At 44.0% G+C, this 18,738-nt stretch overlaps 2 protein-coding genes across 2 annotated transcripts in view; one reads left to right on the top strand and one right to left on the bottom strand.

The window, feature by feature from the left end:
* PSMD3 (proteasome 26S subunit, non-ATPase 3) overlaps window positions 1-15,566 on the bottom strand; it is a 258,442-nt gene extending 242,876 nt beyond the window's left edge. Inside the window, exon 1 of the mRNA XM_069634771.1 lies at window positions 15,145-15,566. Coding sequence (XP_069490872.1) covers window positions 15,145-15,280 — 136 coding nt within the window. The 5' untranslated portion in view covers window positions 15,281-15,566. The remainder of the gene's footprint in view (window positions 1-15,144) is intronic.
* An 84-nt stretch (window positions 15,567-15,650) lies between these two features.
* Window positions 15,651-18,278, top strand: FNTA (farnesyltransferase, CAAX box, subunit alpha). The gene has a single exon (XM_069634772.1). It carries the CDS (start codon window positions 15,851-15,853, stop codon window positions 16,931-16,933), a length of 1,083 nt encoding a protein of 360 aa, XP_069490873.1. The 5' UTR covers window positions 15,651-15,850; the 3' UTR covers window positions 16,934-18,278.
* The last annotated feature ends 460 nt before the right edge of the window (window positions 18,279-18,738 follow it).

Genomic DNA, 18,738 nt, shown 5'->3' with positions numbered 1-18,738 from the left:
AAAGAAGATCAAGATTTCAGATATGTATGCCACCTTAGATGGCCCATTTTTTAAATCGTTCTAATGTACTTGAATTTATCCATATTTTGCATCTATTGGAAATAATTATTACTAGTGATAATGTGCGTGTGGAAATTCCTTCCACCATAATAGAGGCCAACTGAGCACTAGAGCATTTTGTTTCAGCGGTTATTTCAAAGCTAGTTATGTTTTATGCTCATAGCTTCCTGGAATTGGACTAGTATTGTATTAGATCTGGGGAGTCCATATTCACTAAAGACAAGAATACTGAGTTTTCTATTCCAAGATTGATGTATTGGTTAAATAAATGCCAGGGCCTTGAATACAAATGCTGTATGGAAGGGGAGCTGAAGGAGATTGCATGATTGTTACCAAAGTATTCTGTCCAGGTGGTAGTACTATCTTGGAATATTAGAAGCTTTTGCTCGTAATGATACAGGCTTAGCCTACCTACTTTCGTCAGACCATTTATCATTGCAAGAAACTTGGCTAACTCACGAGTTAGCTATTGACGGTTACAGAAAGCTATATGACGCAACTTGTTGGATAGACTTTGTGGAGGGCTAATGATTGGTTATAAAAATCAGTTGCTACTACAGAGTTTTGTGACTGCCCATAAAAGACACTATTTAATTAGCCACAGTATCCATTACGCTGAAACAGGCTGAACAACAGATTTTAATTGTTAATGTTTATACGTCTCCTGGTGACACCCAAACCTTCTCTATTGCTGAGCTAATTGAAAGCATTTTAAATTAATGGTTTTTTACAGTAAACAATGTTTTTATACAATTATGGGAGATCTTAATTATCAAAAACGCATTACCTCTACTAATACTAACTTAATAAATAATCACCATGGGGTTACAGCGATAAAGCATGAATGTGAAAATATGAGAGTGTGATTCTTGGGGTCGTTATATTGCTTCATATTCCCATAACCAGCTTTTAAAAAATGAATAAGAATGGTTCTCCTCCCCATTATACTTGGACAAATAGTTCTGTCTCATCTTGTATAGACTGATCCTTGAGTGGTTTTACTGCTTCATATTCCCGTTACAAGCTTTTGATAATGAATAAGAATGGTGCTCCTCCTCATTATACATGGACAAATGATTCTGTATCATCTTCGATAGACTATTTCTTGTTGCTGGGCTCTTTATTTAGGACTTTTCTCATATTCCTACTAAAATAAGTGACCATGTTGTTACAAAATGTGTTATACAATATAAGTGCAGGAAGAAATCCTGCTTGGAAGGTAAATATGGTGGGAATACTTCAGGAAACAGATTTTGTTGGTCCGAACAAAACATGGTTGCCTTCAATAGGCTGATGGATTTCCATGAAGGCGATTCCATTGAACATTTGGATATTTATTGCTACGTTATTGTGGTAGAAAAGGTTGCAGCATATAAAGGGGCCATGCGAAAGAAGATTTTCCTGAAAGTTACACAATTTATGACAACGTTATTGCTAATAAAAAAAGGCAGCTCAGAAAAGATATCAAAACTGCAATGGCAATAAATGTTGATTCAGCCCAGAAGGCAAAAACCATAATGGGCCTTAACACTAGCTTCTATGACGACTACTCAATGGCAACTCATGTTTAATGATTTGCGTAGGTTCTGGATTATTTATAAGTCTTGGACTGAATCTACAACTGATAAGAAAAACATCAATCTGATAGCAGAAAAACATATGGATTGACAATATATCTAAGCTCTTTGATATGCCTAATATCATGAGCTATCAATATGTTACTCTAGATGGCAGTGATAGCCTGCGTTTTGTCAATGAGGATATCATACTTTTCATAAATAAGCTTAAGCCATCTGGAGCCCCCAGCCCTGAGAGGGAGCCTAATATCGTTATGAAGAAATAACCTATTCTCTGGGCTATTGTATTGCATCAGCTATTCTTACTGATTTTAGTTTTCTGGTGCAATACCAGTAAGCTGGAAAAGATCAATATTGACCTCTATACATAAAAATGTGACTAGGGACATACCCTCGAATTTTCGTCTCCTTGCGATGGTCGATTCCAGCTTGCTCTTGCCCCCGACTTTTTATGGATAAAATTACTATCTGGATAAAGGAAAACAAACTTCTTATAAACCAGCAGTCAGGTTTCATAAAGGGTATAGGTGCTATTTTCAACCTATTTGATACGTTTAACTATGTGACATAAGGATCGAACAGTATGTACATTTCATCGACTATAGGGCAGCTTTCAATACAGTTAATCGAAAGGTGCTATGGAGTAAACTAGAGATATGGGGTCTGCATCCATGAATATTGCATTTCATTAAAGAACTTTATACCAACGCTTCTGTTAAACTGAGAATTAATCAAGAAGGTGTACTCAGTGAAAGTGTTCAGACCAGCCATGGCTTGAAACAGGGTCGGAGCAGAGTCTTTGGTAATACACTGAAAAGAACTGAGTCGGTTTACCCTGCAGACTGATGGGAGGAGGAGCCTACATATACATATACTCTAACTCTATGCGGTCTTCAGTGGCATCAGATCGAGACAGCAGGTAATTCCACACTCTCCTCTCTGTTGCACTCGCCAGTCTGTCCTAGCTTAGATCAAGACGTTTAGCCATCAGTTTTGCTCCGCTACGGTTGGCATTCATTCCGTTGATTCTGTACAGAGACTTCTTGTGTTTGGCCATACTCAGAAGGCACAGGAAAGCACTCCTCACTTCTACCCTCTCACAAATTCACCCATTGGTAACTGCAGGGCCTGGTCCCTTTGAGCCAGTGATGGTGCGAGAAACTAACATCGCACATAAACAAAATAAAGGCTTTTCGAACTGGGCTGAGAAGTCAATCCAATACAGACAACAAGCCTCAACCTGCTTACACAAAAAGCCGATCCATCCTCGAAGACTTGTTTGGTGACTTGTGGTTCTGCTGAGTCTAAGGGCTTAAGAAGGGACTTTGAGGCAAACCCGGTCACCCTTTCTGTGGTAGGTTGCCAAGCCACTCCTACAAAAGACTTTACATCGGAAAGGCTCAATGAAGGGTCATACCTTAGTGTCCTGGAAGTTCAGTCATGCTCGGTGAAGTTGCAAGGGGGGGAAAAAAACCTTAAAAAGGTCTCAAAGCAGATCAGTGCTGCACATATTATCACCCATAGCATGGCAAAGTGTTACAGACTTTTCCCCCAAATCATTGGGCTCAGCCACTGAAATACGAGCTGTAAATTCAATGCAATGTGCAGCTGTTTTAGACTGCACCCGGATGAACATGTTAACAGACATGAGTATTATTGAACATGCAGATGAGGCTATTGGAGTGGATACTACTGTAGCTCAAAGTAACGTGAATCAACAAATCTGGGAAGCACTACGTCCAGGTACTCCCACGGACCCGACTGACTTCACTGCTCAGGAAGCAGTGGGAGCAGCTTCTCCTATCCCTTCAGAATGTACAGAGCACACAGATGATGGCCCCATCCACCATACACTCAGAGAAGCAGACAATATGGTTAAACTAACTTCACCTACACTGTCTGCACTTAACATGGTGTTGAGTTCCTTTGTATGTCCCTACGATAACATCAGGGAAGAAGTTAAAAATAAATAAATCCTACTACAATGTTGAACTCCATCAGTGTAAAGGTCGAAGATCTGGAAGCATGTCTGGGGCATATTGTGCCCTTTGGTCTGGCGGCGATCTTGGAGAAGCCCCAGAGTATTCCTACACCAGGGTTAAATGAAGACAGAGTCATTGTCATTGAGGAGTCCACTCTAGAAGATTCTACACTGACCCCCCAAGTTTCCAAACATTAAAGTTGGTGGGAGTGGTGAACCTGGAATATCGAGTACACAAAGGGTAGTAGAATGGAAACCCCTTGGGGAGCAGTCTGTGGCCGAGAGAGAAAGGTCGAAGACTAAAAAGCAGAAAGCCATCTCTAGGAAAAATTCTTCTCTGAGGAAATTCGTGTGAAATCTTTCCTTACAAGGATTTATTTAAAAAAGAAGAAGTTATGAAAAGGAATTTACTACAGGTCTTGACTCCACTGTTGGAGGAAGGGTTGTTGCATCTAGCACCATGTGACCTCCCAAAAGGATTCTACATAGCATTTACTTTCATTGGAAGGAGTTACCAAGATTCAAAATACTCTGGTTATAGATGCAAGAGCGGTGCATCCATACTTGCTGGCTGCGGAAGGCAATGGAAAGGGCCCTACTCCTGCAAAGATGGATGTAAGGACAACAGCAATTAGACCCCAGGGGCAACTGGAAGGAAGGTCTACAAACTGGGATCGCTGTTCCATCTAGAATATTAGAATGTCAATTGCAAGGGGAATCCCCCGAAAGGGATGACTCTCCACAGTCCTGTCCACTAACGAGTCAAGTACTAGCAACAAGAAACACACCTCCCCAGCAATATTGTGGAGCAATGATTGTAGGGGTGCAGACAGAGGGAGTCAGTCCTTCGAAGAACAACAATATACCAGTTGCTTTGACCGAAATTCCCTTTTAGCTGCAGGAAAATATGAATCCACTAGGGAAGCCGAAGTCAGAACTATTTCCAGCAAATTGTACTGTCCTGTGGCTATCGTTGGAGTGGCTGCCCGCGGGAACTTTGCCAAGTCTATACCTAGCATTTCATCGATGGTTGACTATTCAACTTCAGCTCTTCTAGCCCCGGTGGTCCACCCTGGCGGACTTGCTCAGAAGGCACTAAGTCTAATTTGGGGAAACTTATCCGGTACACAGGGATAAAGAATTTACCAAGGAGAGCCACTCAGTTTGGCAATTCTCCCCCTTATGGGAAAGGCTCGCAGCTCCCCAAGAGGAAGTTTCCTATAAAATCTAAATTATGCAAGCACAGAGAAACCATGTAGTGTTCAGTCATTAGTAAGGGGTGGCCCTCCTGTGGATCATCTCCTTGTTTTACCCAAGTACTCCCATCCTTTGAGAGAGGTAAACTCCAGACCTATATTTGGTCCTGGTTTGCCTATGGTGGGATACTTGGGTCGAAATGTTCTTTATCTATCTAGGCTTTTGAGCGACTCAGTAACTGTATGTTTAAAATCGCTCAAATGGTCTTTTGATTTTTGCTGAACTTGGGCTTCTAAGATCGATGACTTCAGCAGACATTGATATAGTGTTTTTTCCTGCCAGTGGGCACACAAACCATGTTCGCCTATATTTCGCTTTGAGAGTGGTAATGGATGTGTGTCGGTCGCAGAGGGAAAACCTGCATAGGCTGGGCTTTGAAGCGATTCAGGGAAGTGAACTTGGATTTAAACCCTTTCCCCCTTGGTTAAAAGCCCTGGTGGGGCAGTTCAATGCTAACCAGGATAACAAGCAGATGGTTCCTAGTTGGGGCAATGAAGGGTTAAGTGGGCAAGCCAGGAATGCAGTAGCTCCTGCTTGGGTCCAGAGGAGGGGACGATGATAAGAGTGTTCCGGCCCCCACATAAAGGTGTAACAGAATTAAAACTATTGTCCTGGAATTCTCTGGCTAATACTCACCTTTTAACTAATGTGGTAACCAATGAGACGTTGAAAAGGGGCCCAGTCATTTTCCTACAGGAAACCTGGCTTACTACCCCTCCATTGCTAGTTGGCTACTGCATCTTCACAGACAGCAAAACCTAGTTCAGGGGGCTGCCCTGCAGGTGGTCCGACAATAGCTATTCGTATTGGATTGGGCTTAACAGCTCGTGAGGTTTCGAACTCTACGTACGGGCTATTAGCAGTGGAAGTGGTAAATCCTTAGGAGAAAATCAGAATACTTTTGGTCAACATCTATTGGCACAGTGAAATGGGCTCTCTGGAGGAGTTTGTGTTCTAAATCTTCTGCTTTTGCCCTGGCAGTTGAAGAAATGGCTCCGACAGATTGTTTTGGGGGGTGACCTAAATGCAGACTGTCTTTTTCCTAAAAAAAACTCATACAACGTGGGATGAGTTTCCGATTCTGGCTAATCCCGATTGGAAATCCCAGGCAGGGCTGAAATGCTTCAATGCTGCGGCCCGCTGGGGCCTGAAGCTCTTAAATGGACAGATTGGAATACAGAAGAGGGGGGGCTCTTCATGGTCTTGGGGGTTCTAGTGAATCTACACTGGATTACATCTTTGTGGACTAATACCTCTGATCCATGCTCAGATTTCTGCATAGAAAAAAAAAACTCTTGGAGTGATCATAGTATTGTTGGTGCAACATTTAAACTCCCCCTTATCCATAAACCTGCTCAGCACTTTGAAGGCCTACTGACAGATCTCATTGTACTAGCGGGTCAAAATCAGGTGGTCCCCTCGAAACTTAGATTCTTTAAACGACAAACACTTAAGCGGGCAATGTCTAACTTTTGAATGGACGCCGAGGGTCTTCAACGTCTTTAGTTTTGACTCTACTATAGAGGAACTAATGATGAACTTAGTAAGAGGAGGGAGTATTAGGATGAGGCAGTTTCCTAGGCGACATTTGCATGCACATGACGAAACCCTTGCCCATAGGAAATCAGTGAGGAGGCAGGATATCAAAATGCTGAGGGGAGATGGGCGACCTACTCCTCTGCAAGCTGAAAGAATTAGGTTAATAAAACAAACGATATACGAATTTCTGCAAACAAATGAAAGCAGATCTTGCGAAAATGGATGCAGAAAACATGCTCCAGGCACTGATTAGTAAAGATGCGAGTGCATTTTGGTCATTGATCAACAGGCTTGATGTTCCACTACTACTCTCTCAATGCAATACAGTTTTGGAGAAGGATTGGGTCAGCCATTTTTCTAAAATCTATTCTTTGGGGAACGCAAAACAGGAATCCCCAGATGTTATATCAACGATTGAACCATTGGTGGGATTTGAGATGAGGGTTGACATTGAGTGGTTTGGCGACTTAATTAAATCATGTAAGCAGGCAGGCTTCCCAGGCAACCTCCCCACTGCCAAGCCTAGCCTCGCAGTATTTGCCCCTTTAGTAACGCTAATTAAAGTATCTCCATATGCCCACCCTCACTGCACAACTACGATCCCACTCCCACCCTCTAGCACAGCCCACTTATCCACATCAGGCTCTGATGGATGCCAGTCACGCAAATAGCTTACAAGACACTGACCCAATCTATATGTGCTCCACCCCCAATAGCAAGCTTCAAGAACAGCGCAAATAACAAACAACGTGCTATACCGACACCACTCACAAACGCAACCTTGCCGGCACTTTAACATCCAAATACGTGCGCGTCCATGGCCAGTCAAAGATCCCATTGCCCCACCCCAGGACTCCTCTCTAACCGGGACTCAGCTTACCGGAGCATGCTCAACTCGCTGAATCCAACAAAGGTCCTTTCCCTGCCCAGCTCAGTTAAAAAACGATTGCTATTCCTCGCCGTCATTCCCGCGAGAGCACGACCTCCCCATCCACTATGATCAACTCCAGCTCCAGCCCACATGCGTACACCCGTACGACAAACCATGCCTGCAAGCAGTTCCGATATTCACTCCCCATCCAGGCACCAAACACATTCCGGTGACGCACGACTGAGCTACCCCCTACTTGAAACTACAGATCCGAAGAGCCTTCGGCCGTGGGCACGCGCAACAGACAATGCGGCCGCTAAAAGCCATGTCAACCACACCATCCGCCCTAAAACATTCCTTTAAGCTTCCTGTAGAACAGCCTTTAACGACACGCCTGCCCTCAGCATCCCACACACACTTCATAAACACAGTGCCGCTCATTCACAGCACCTTCAAAAGGAACAAGGCTCCCACGCACAAAAATCCATGTCACTCACACGATCATGCATCCCATTTGCTTACACTCCAAGAGCAGCCCAACCCACATGGCGTGCTTTGCCTGGTATCCTCCCTTACCAACAAATCAGCACTCTTAAATGATAGTCTCCACTCACGGACGGGATACATCCAACCTCAAACCTTCCCCACAAGCCTCAAGGACAGAAATGCAAGACTCAGACAGCGCACAAGCCCATCCACGTACAACCAGCTTGCTGATTGTTCATGCAAACCAGCCAGCAAAACCGGCCTCAAGTTAGATACCCCTTCCTACCCGCCCAGCTTGTCCCAATCTAAGAGCAAACCCTCAGCCACCCCCTTCACACCACCAGAATCCCTAACACCATGTATAGGCCCAGACCGTCTATACAGACTCTGTTCCAGAACCCACAACCCCCCTCCAAAAATGAATACTCAATTGGCCTACTACTCCCAAAAAGCCAGTCTTACATTCCCCTTAGCACTCCTATTAGCCCTCCCCAACATACCCTCACCCCGCTCCCCCTTCCAATACTTTTGCCTGTGCACTGATTAATGCTTGCTCTATCTGCGATCATGCCTCCGACATCCACGACCTCCTATTAGATAACATCTTAGACCTATTAGCCTCATCAGAAACCTGGCTACACGATGCTGCCGGCCCCCTCCTTTCTCTCGCCATACCCACTGGATACTCCATCCTACGAGCCAAACGCCAAGACGGCCTTAGAGGTGATGTTGCCTTCATACACAAATCCGCCATCCCCCCAAATCCACCCTCCCCATCAGAGCCTCATCTCTGCAGCAACTACCAGGCTACGAAATCCTCCTGGCCAAACGTGAATCCTCCCACCAAACCACCATCAACCTACTTCTCCATCGCCAACCCTCCCACACTGGTAGCCCAGAAACTGACATCCTCCTTATCACTCCACTCCTCAAGCCGAACACCAAATGTATTCTCCTAGGATACTTCAATCTAGGCTACAATGCCTCTGCCCTCACAGCCACCCATGAAGAGATGAAATTCACTCAATTAGTCCTCTCACCAACCCATGAAAAATGAGGAACACTTGATTGGATACTACCGTGCAACACCCCCCTCCAAGTATTCTCCCCTGTCCGCCTTCCTTGGTCAGATCACTCATTGATCCTTTTCACCTGCACCACTACCACCCAAAATACTCCTACACTCAGCGAACCCCTTCGCATCGCTGCCAGACACACCAGAAAGCTCAGGCGAGCTTCTGACTCCCTCCATCTAAGCCTCCCTCAAATCAGCGCCAAACAATTCTTCCCCCAAAATAATTTCGCATCCTACAACTCTGCACTGCTCACTGCACTTGACGAACACGCTCCCTTCAAGACCACCTCCCATAAAAAAAACTAGAACCCATAACTAGTACACCGACGACCTAGCCTCCCTCCGGAAGAAAGAAAAATGCACCCTTGAACATCTCTGGAGAAAGAACCCTACTCCCGCTAAAAAAGCAGCCTTGCCGTGCTTAGCTGACTCTATAAAATAGCTATCATTGACACCAAAGCCAGCATTTTTAACACCAGAATCTCCGATGCAAACTCAACACCAAAGAACTCTTCAAAATTCTTAGAGAGCTCGAATCCCCAGCACCCCCATCTGACAACTTCCCAAAAAATAAGCATGGTGCACACTCATCCAATCTTCTCTGGACACCAAAACACGGACACTAAGGGACAAAGCGTCACAAAAAATCACTACCACCCCTGCCACCTTACCCCCTGGTCAGCACCTCCACAACTGCAACCCACCCCCCCCCCCCAATTTCCAATTCTCTGCCGTCTCCACTCCTGAAGTCCTCACTACCATCCAGCACCAGAAAGATTCTAATTGGGTTGGTGACACCTGCCCAGCCCATTGTCAAAATATGCGCAAAACCCTCGGCCCCTACCATAGCTAGCTTTATCAATGCACCATTTAAGTCCAACTCAATTCCCACTGCCATCAAAGAAGCATGGGTCACGCCTCTCAACACCACATCAACAAACTTCCAACTGCTCCAAAACAACGCCCTCGGAGCAGTCTGGGGCACTAAGCACTCCGACCACATCTCTCACATCAGACGGGAGGCACACTGGTTTCCCATCAAAACATGCATTAAATTCAAACTCCTTACTATCACCTAACGCTGTTTACACAACACTGCCCCCACCTCACAAACCGTATCACCAAGAAACACAACATGCGCAATCTCTGCTCTTCCACCACATCAGCCTTGCGCATACCCAGATTTGCTAGAAAGAGAGCCAGGGACTCCTGCTTCACTACCATCGCTCCTGCACTCTGGAACGCCCTCCCCCAGCAGATCCAATACAAACCCGTCTATGCACTACCGTAAGAAAGTAAAAACCTCATGGTTGAACAAATATCTGTAAATAACTCGGACTGCCTCCATCTACTCTGAACTTGACCCACAATCTATGATGTAATGTAATTACCATACTGTTTTCATCTATTGCTAACTATGTACCTTTAGCGCCATGATACCTCCGGGTCTGGGTGCTGCAAACAAATAAAATAAGCCCTCCAGGGCGGCTGGCCCAAATGACCTAACTAATACTACCTTAAGGGCTGATCCCTTTAATTGGACGAACGCCTTGGTAATTCTTTTTAACAGCACAATTGAATTAAATATTCTCCTGCCTTCTTGGAATATAGCCCCTGTGCTCCCCATATTCAAGAGGGGTGCACGTTTGGACCCAAGTAATTACAGACCGATTTTTCTTTTGAATTCCGACAGTAAGATCTTTGCAACTCTCTTGATGCCCCACCTAGAAGCCTGGCCGAATGCGGTGAACAGGTTTTCTATTTCTCAAACAGGCTTTCGTAGAGGACACTCGACCAATATTAATGGTTTGGTGGCAAGAGCTATCCAGGAAGGCTCCTGGTGTGAAAATCGGCAACCACCTATGTGGCCTCTATAGAACTCTCTGGGGCCGTGGATCGTAGGTGCCTGTGGTGGAAATTGCACTTTTGGTATATACCGAAGGGCATGTTAAAATTGATCATGGCCCTCCATGAGAACTCAGGGGTGAGGGTTTGCCTGACTAGAGATGGCTTGATTTCGGACTTCATTTCAACTCCGTCCGGCCTAAGGCAAGGCTGCAAATTCACCCCTTTTCCCTTTAATTTGTATGCATCAGATTAATCAATGTACTTAAGTAAGGTTTCTATGGCATCTCCTTAGTTGGGCAACGAGAAAATGACATGGCTAGCATACTGAGATTACTTTATTGTTTGATCATACACGTGTAGGCATAAGGAGGCTACTAACTGCTTCTTCTAAATTTGCGGTAGTGAATGGCCTCTTAATCAACTCCTCGCAGACTAAAATCCTTAATTTCGGCAGAGGGAGGAAAACGTCCCAGCTAGCATGGCCTGCGGAAGAAGCCATTCTCACACCTCCGCTAGTATGATTTGGGCTTTTACATTTCGGCTAGTCCATCTACACATATGCTCCAACAAAGGCTTCAATATTGTCAAACCAACTGGCGATTGTGAACCAAAAATGTGGTCACTACTCGATAAAACCAGCACTAAAATTCTATGAAGGGAAATGTATCCATAAAATAATATATGACCTTGAATTATACTTTAGTGTGGTACCTAAATGGTTGGATCGAATAGAGGCCAAACTTTGGAGGGGAACATTGGGAATTAATCTAGACCTCTAAGAGCTTGAGTAGAGTGGAATTTCACTTGAAACTGTTGTCCCCCATGGAACCCTTGCTTCATGATTCGCTAGGTAAAACTATGCTCCTTAACCCCAGTGGGTCTAGAGTAAACTTCTTGTCTGAACTCTGTAATTATAGCAACTTAATCCTGGAAGAGCTGAATGCGGACACCGAGTTCCTTATTGGTAATCCTGCCAAGGTTAAAAATCGTCTGTACGACTTGGACTGGGTTGAGACTGTTGAAAAATGTCATAGCTATCCATCCATGAGTCACCTGAAACATGAATATAACAGTCTTTCCGTACCTTATTGTGGTCCCCTGCATTTTCCACAGAGCAATATTTTTACGTTTTCAAAGGAACCTCCTAGCAACCCGTGAGATTCTAGAAAGGCGAGGGCAGAATGAAACAGACTAGCAATTTTGTAGATTCTGTAAAATCCATGAGAATATAGAAACTAAACATTTAAAATCAGTCTGGCCGCCTCTGAATGTTCAGCGCATGAGTTGTCGAGGAAAGATGTTCCTTGAAGTAAATTGGATAAATACTGATTCTTTGTGGCAAAGATGCTTCAACCACCAGGTTCATTGTTTAGTAAATCTATTTCTTTATAATATAGAACTGGATTGAAGATTTTTTACTTGATTCTTCTTCCACTTTTATTATTAGGATTAATATTATTGTTTTGTATTTCTGTCTGGTTTTATAATGTATGAATTCAAATGTATTTTAGATGTTGCATATGTTTTTTTTCTCCAAACCATATACAATAAAAATAGCAAAGGGTTGCTCCCTGGCACCAATGCTTTATAATGTATATGTTGCAGACATTCAGGAAGAAGTAAAAAAAGGGTCATGATTTTTCCGCCCTGTGTTGGTAAACAGCACGTGGCTTGGTTGTCATACACTGATGAACCTATTAGATTAGATGAAACCCCTGTAGACCTGCAGCGTAGTTTAGACACTATATAAATATTCTGTTGAAAACAGTCTTACAATAAATGACAAGAAAACAAAAAATAATGATGACCTTTCAAGCCCACAAAAGAAAGACAAACAATTTTGTCTGGGAAATTAACTAAACTATACAGGTTGACTCATACACATATATGATACCTTTTCTTGATTCTCTAAATTCCATTAGGTTAGGGAAAGCCATAATGAATAAAACTCAGAGAAAGTTCAATGCAATCAGGAACTTTGCTAAACATAAAAGGAAGCTATTCAAGAGAAGGCCTACTGAACATCTATAGAGCCAGTATAGTCCTCAGTGTGCTTTACGGTTTAGAGATGTTCTGCTTGGCTTAAGGTCATTGAGGGAAAATTGTGGTGTATGGCCTTGGGTCTCCCTAAATCTACCCCTGTTGAAGTGATTGATAGTTAATTGGGCATGACATATTTATGTAACTTAATAAAAAAATTAACAATGGCATATTTTAAAGTGATCAAGGAAGACGACAACCCGGATTCTATGTTTTCCAATTTTACAACAACCTGCATGTTCAGTGGGAATTTAAAAAATGTGGTTGAAGGATGTTTTATCCTTTTATAATGATATTGGATATTAATTGGTTTTACCCATTAACGTTGCAGTGGCCTGTGAGGAAATCACAGATAAGGCTTGTATTTGGCATAGGAATAATGAACCTTACCAAGTTGTCCAATAAATCTATTTATACTTGGTATGACAGGGATTTCCATTAAATATGCCTTTTAGTTATATTGAGAAACGTAATAACAGAAAGGTGGTAAGAAGATTTATCCCCCGACTTCACCCTGGTTCGTGCCCTTCCTCATCCAGATAGGATGCATGGAGAAAAATACTGTATTCTGAACGACAATATCGATTCTGCAACTCCTAGACATCTGCATCAAACTAAGGGAACGATATATAAAAAAAAAGGTTATTACAACATTGGTCATATGCTGGACAAATGCCATACAGAGCAAACATGGGCCTTTTTATTTACTGGAAGAAGTTTGGTTTTAAATGTTACTATGTATTATATATGGCAAGAGAGCCTCAAATTATTGCAGGAGTTGCGATTTAGTATGTGATGTTTTTTAAAATTCGAATTATTCCATGAAACTGTATTTTTGTGGATGAATTATTCTTGTATTGATAGAATTATTAGTATGAGCTATGTAACATGATTGGGTGTCACTATGTATTATATATTTGCATTCTCAATGTGTTATACTTGTGTGATGAAAAAAACAGTGTAAAAACATTATATGACAAATATGTACTTGTAGTACAGAGGGCTTTTATCACTTTGGGAAATTATACGCTGTTGCCTTCTTGATACTGTCGAAGTCATGTAATCATTGTAAAGCAAAAATGTTTAATGTGCCTGAATGAATTATATACAAAAAAATTGAAAAGTTGAGAAACCAGCTAAATCAATAAAAAAATTAAAGAAATATTTGCATTCATCTGATCTTTTTATATGTGTAATATAAACACTTTAAATTAAACACTTTTGTAAGCACTTCTGGCACAAAAATGCATGCTTTTCATCATTTAAACAAAATTAAATAAAACCCCAGACAAAAAAAAAAAATATTCAAAACGCAGCAGCCAGACTACCCAGGATGAAAAGATAAAAAAACTCATCACCAGCACTACTCGGGCTATGCTGGCTCACTCAAGAAGAGAATATGTTTAAAAAAACCATCTGCATCGCTCACTGCACCCATCATGAAGAGGCCCCAGTGTCCTTCCCAAGTATATTCCAGCATTAGAAACCACCCAGCACCCTAAGGTCCAGTAAAGAAAATCTAATCTGGGTTTCTCACTTCAACAAGAGCAGGAGGATCATCGCTCTCCTGGAAACCAAACTATGGACCTCCCTACCCAAGCAGCTTCTCGTGAAAGGGAAATGAACCACCTGATTTTCAGAGAACAGCTGAAGATTTGACTCTTCAATTAGCTGAATTGGATAACAGCAGATTGTGTTTGATGAGCAGATGTGTGTGTTTACAATGCATTGGTCCAACTGTCTGCATACTTGCCAACCCTACAGATTTAGGCAGTAGGCTACTTCTTTTTAAGCAGTCATGCCGCTTACAGATTTCAGCGACAGATCCTACTGCTTTTTACAGTGGTAAGTCAAGACAGGCTCCAGGACAAAGCATGCAATTCATTAGTATGTCTGTACAATGGACTGGTAGGTGATTACTTTGATTGGGCTCAGACCAATCCACTGACCTGACAGCTATGACTCTGTCCTGCACCCTTGCTGGTACAACTCTTAGGTGAACCACCAGTGAAGGCAAGTGGCAGAGAGTAACACCATCACACAGCATCTGCCTATCAGACTGAGAGGGGTATCAGTCGCCATGCCATTCAGTGTTCAACTTGCAATAAATATTTACTGCTCCAGGACCTACCTAACTTCACAGAAGCTACAGAGCTTCTGTGAAGTTAGGTAACTGAATTCGGTGTTAAGTTAGCATTTAGAATGATACATGTTTAACATGTCAACATCTTTCCATATTGTGCTGTTTGATGGGTTGTGTATTTTAGAATGCCTCAATTGTACCAACAATGTATATTTTGTATTTTCCTGTGATGTCATTGTTATGGGAAGTATTATTTTTGAAACTTGACAAATCCTGCATCTACTTTGTCACAGAATGTTGGCCAGTATGTGTCTGCCGGGCTCTCACCTTCCAGGGTGACTGCGTCCCTCTCCCTCTGCGGCTTCTCCCCACCCTCTGCCAGGGTGCTCTCCGGCTCCTTCATCTCCACATCCTGCGGCTCGGTGCGCCGCGGCGTAGCCTCTGCGGCCGGGGGCTGCTTCATGTTGGGGCTGGGTGTGCGGCCCGTAGAGTGCGCGAAGCCAGGCTCTGAATTCCTTTCGTCAGGTCACTGGCCCTGGTCTTAAACAGGGACTGGGGAGCGAGGATGACTGGCAACAATCCGGCAGGAGACAGCACCGGCTCCACGAGAGGGATTCTGGGACGCGAAGCCCTGAGCAGCCGAACGCAGAGCAGAGCAAGGCTCCAGCTGGATTGAGACAGCATCAGAAGAGCGCAGCATGATCGAGGCGATTTTGCAGACCAGAGCAAGGATCCAGCTGGATTGAGACAGCATCAGATGAGCGCAGCATGATCGAGGCGGCTCCGCGTCATTGAGAGACCGCAGGCATAACCAAGAGAACGCGGCATCACTCAGCCTCAACCCAGACCAGAGAGCGCCGATTCATCTACAAAATACCCAGGCAGCACCAACAGAGTTCCGCATCATCAAACAGATATTTCGAAGAGCGGAGCCAAAGTGACATTATTCAGAGCGTGGGCCGACGGTAGAGGACAGCTCCTTTTTGGCAGCCCTCGTCATCCGCGTTCGCTGTTATCCCATCGCGGGAGGAGGATGGAGGCAGAGGCGGGCGGCGCGATACCAGGAGAGCTGGCGGGCGGAGGGGAGCCCCTGGCCACGCTCGGCACCGCGGAGCGCGAGGAGACCGATATCTTCGCGGACCCTACGCGGTACATTCTCTACAAGCATCGGAAGGAGTGGGCCGATGTGACCCCGGTGCCCCAGGACGACGGGCCCAACCCGGTGGTGCAGATCATCTACAGCGAGAAGTTCAAGGACGTGTATGACTACTTCAGGGCCGTGCTGCAGAGGGACGAGCGCAGCGAGCGGGCCCTGAGGCTCACGGCCGACGCCATCGACCTCAACGCCGCCAACTACACGGTCTGGCACTTCCGCAGGGTCCTGCTGCAGTCCCTGCACAAGGACCTCCAGGAGGAGATGAACTACATCACCGCCATCATCGAGGAGCAGCCCAAGAACTACCAGGTCTGGCATCACCGCCGCGTGCTGGTGGAGTGGCTCAAGGACCCCTCGCAGGAGCTCGACTTCATCGCCGACATCCTGAGCCAGGACGCCAAGAACTACCACGCCTGGCAGCACAGGCAGTGGGTCATCCAGGAGTTCAAGCTCTGGGACGACGAGCTGCCCTTCGTCAACCAGCTCTTAAAAGACGACGTGCGGAACAACTCTGCCTGGAACCAGAGGCACTTTGTGATCGCCAACACCACCGGCTACAGCGACCTGGACGTCCTGCGGCGAGAAGTCCGCTACACCCTGGAGATGATCAAGATGGCACCTCACAACGAAAGTGCCTGGAACTACCTGAAGGGGATCCTGCTGGACCAGGGCCTTACGTCCCAGCCCGGCCTGATGGATCAACTCCTCGATCTCCAGCAGACTCGCAGCTCTCCCTACCTGATTGCTTTTCTGGTGGATATGTACGAAGAGCTGCTCGAAAACAACTGCGAGAACAAGGAGGACACTCTGAGCAAGGCCCTGGAATTGTGTGAAGTTCTTGCCAAGGAAAAGGACACAATAAGAAAAGAGTACTGGCGATACGTAGCAAGGTTCTTGAAAAGTAAATACACTGGGGGCATCGATGGGGAGGATTCCCCAGCGAGCTCGCCAATGGATTAGGCCCATTATGTGTTGCAAAAAGATGGGGTCAGTCTTGGAGTTGGCGATCATCCGTATAATGATAGCCCTTTTAAACAAAGATAACCTGTTAAGGATTAACATCGCCAGAACGTACCAAAATACTCCTAATGTTTGTTGTGAAATATGTAACACGCATAATTAAAAATATAAAATTAGCAGAGCGAGTTGCCTTTATATTGTTAAGAATTCAGTAACTTGCAGAAAGAGAGATACAGCAGAACGAGAACCAGCACTATTGAAAACAGCATAATCTGGCAAAGTGCTGATGGAACGCAGCACTGTCTGAGTTTATTTCGGGACAAGAGGACTGGGCTGTACTGCAGAGGTGTTCAAAACAGGCCAGGCGGGAAAAGATGGAGCATCCAGCCCATTGACTTGATTTTCATAGTTCTGATGAGCACTTAGCTTTTGCCGTATGACATTAAATTGGCTACTCGTGGCCCCTTGCCTCTTTTAGGGTGCTTTGTCCTGCACAGTGCACTATAATGTGTGGAAATGTCAACTTTCACAATAAAGCGTACCCATCCCTAGGCTCACCTGGTTGCTAACAATATATTGACTGGTACGAAAAAAGGCGCAGGTCAGCTTGGTTAGTTGGTTAGTCATTCCATCTCACTCGCAGCCGAGATCTAAAGCTCCAGAAATAAAAGCTTGTCGCAAGCAAGAAGGATCTATGTCCTGCATGCAGGAGAAACTTGTAGCCTCCGAAGCCGGGACCAGTGCAGCCCAGGAAATGCATTTTGGTCCAGATTGTCACCAAACTGTGGTCTCCACAAACCCCTCGTTTCCCCCCCCGCCCCCTGTTTTGATTAGAGTTGTTTTGTGGCTAGTGTGCAGCTTAAATGGCCTTTTCTAAAAGGTTCCTCCTAACATTCCAACATGTCTCTTAGCTCAAGAAGAAACTGACTTAAACGGCATCGTTGCATGTTTTCCTGAGAATAATGTATGCGGCCACAAAAGATTTGGCTTTTTGCAAATGACACTTAGTTTTATGGTCACTAAACGTACTCTATAACTAAAACGGAATTCTAAAACCTATTTGGAGTGGACAATGCATATATGTATTCCCTTGATTTAGATATTCTGGTCTAAACTAATATTTCATTAGAATATATCTTATTGGTAGCCAACATAAGTGACATGCAGCTAATGATCTCCCCCCATTTCACGCCGTGCTAAATAGGTCATCTGGGTCTGACTTGAAAATGTAAAAACCTGCTTTTGATCTGGGAAATCAGATTGTTGCGATGAGTGGCAAGTATTTAACCTACATATTTTAACTGGATACCTTTGTTGCCAGAAAATAAAAGATTAATGCATTTGAGTGCTTTACTGCTTGTGTTCTTTTAAACCACATCTCTGGATTCTGTTTGCAATGCTTTCGGTGTTCTACACTGTTACATGTGCTTTTTTTATTAGTGTTGTATGGCTGAACAAGTTTACCTTCAACAAAATATAACAAATGACATTACATATATAAAGGTACATGTTAAAAAATCAATTACAGAATTACAAGACCTACTTCTAATTCATCTCAGTAATAAATAATTGTAAAATTCGACAACAAAAGATAATTTCTAATTCATAAGCATTATTACTGAGGCAAATCAATTTCCATAATTCATCTGAGATTGGAAAATACAACAGATCTTCCAGAAATAATATATGACCAAAATTCATTGGAGCCAATAATGGAAATGTCATGAGATTGCCTGCCATAACAGTCGGGGAATGTTTTTCCAATGCTGTACGTTGAGTTAAAAGGTGCTGTGTGTGTGCTCCAA

This window comes from Ambystoma mexicanum, chromosome 13 (genome assembly GCF_040938575.1).
Source record: "Ambystoma mexicanum isolate Mex_15411 chromosome 13, UKY_AmexF1_1, whole genome shotgun sequence".
Classification (NCBI taxonomy): Eukaryota; Metazoa; Chordata; class Amphibia; order Caudata; family Ambystomatidae; genus Ambystoma; species Ambystoma mexicanum.
Note: the sequence above shows the minus strand (reverse complement) of the source record. Positions and strands in the feature narration are given on the sequence as shown.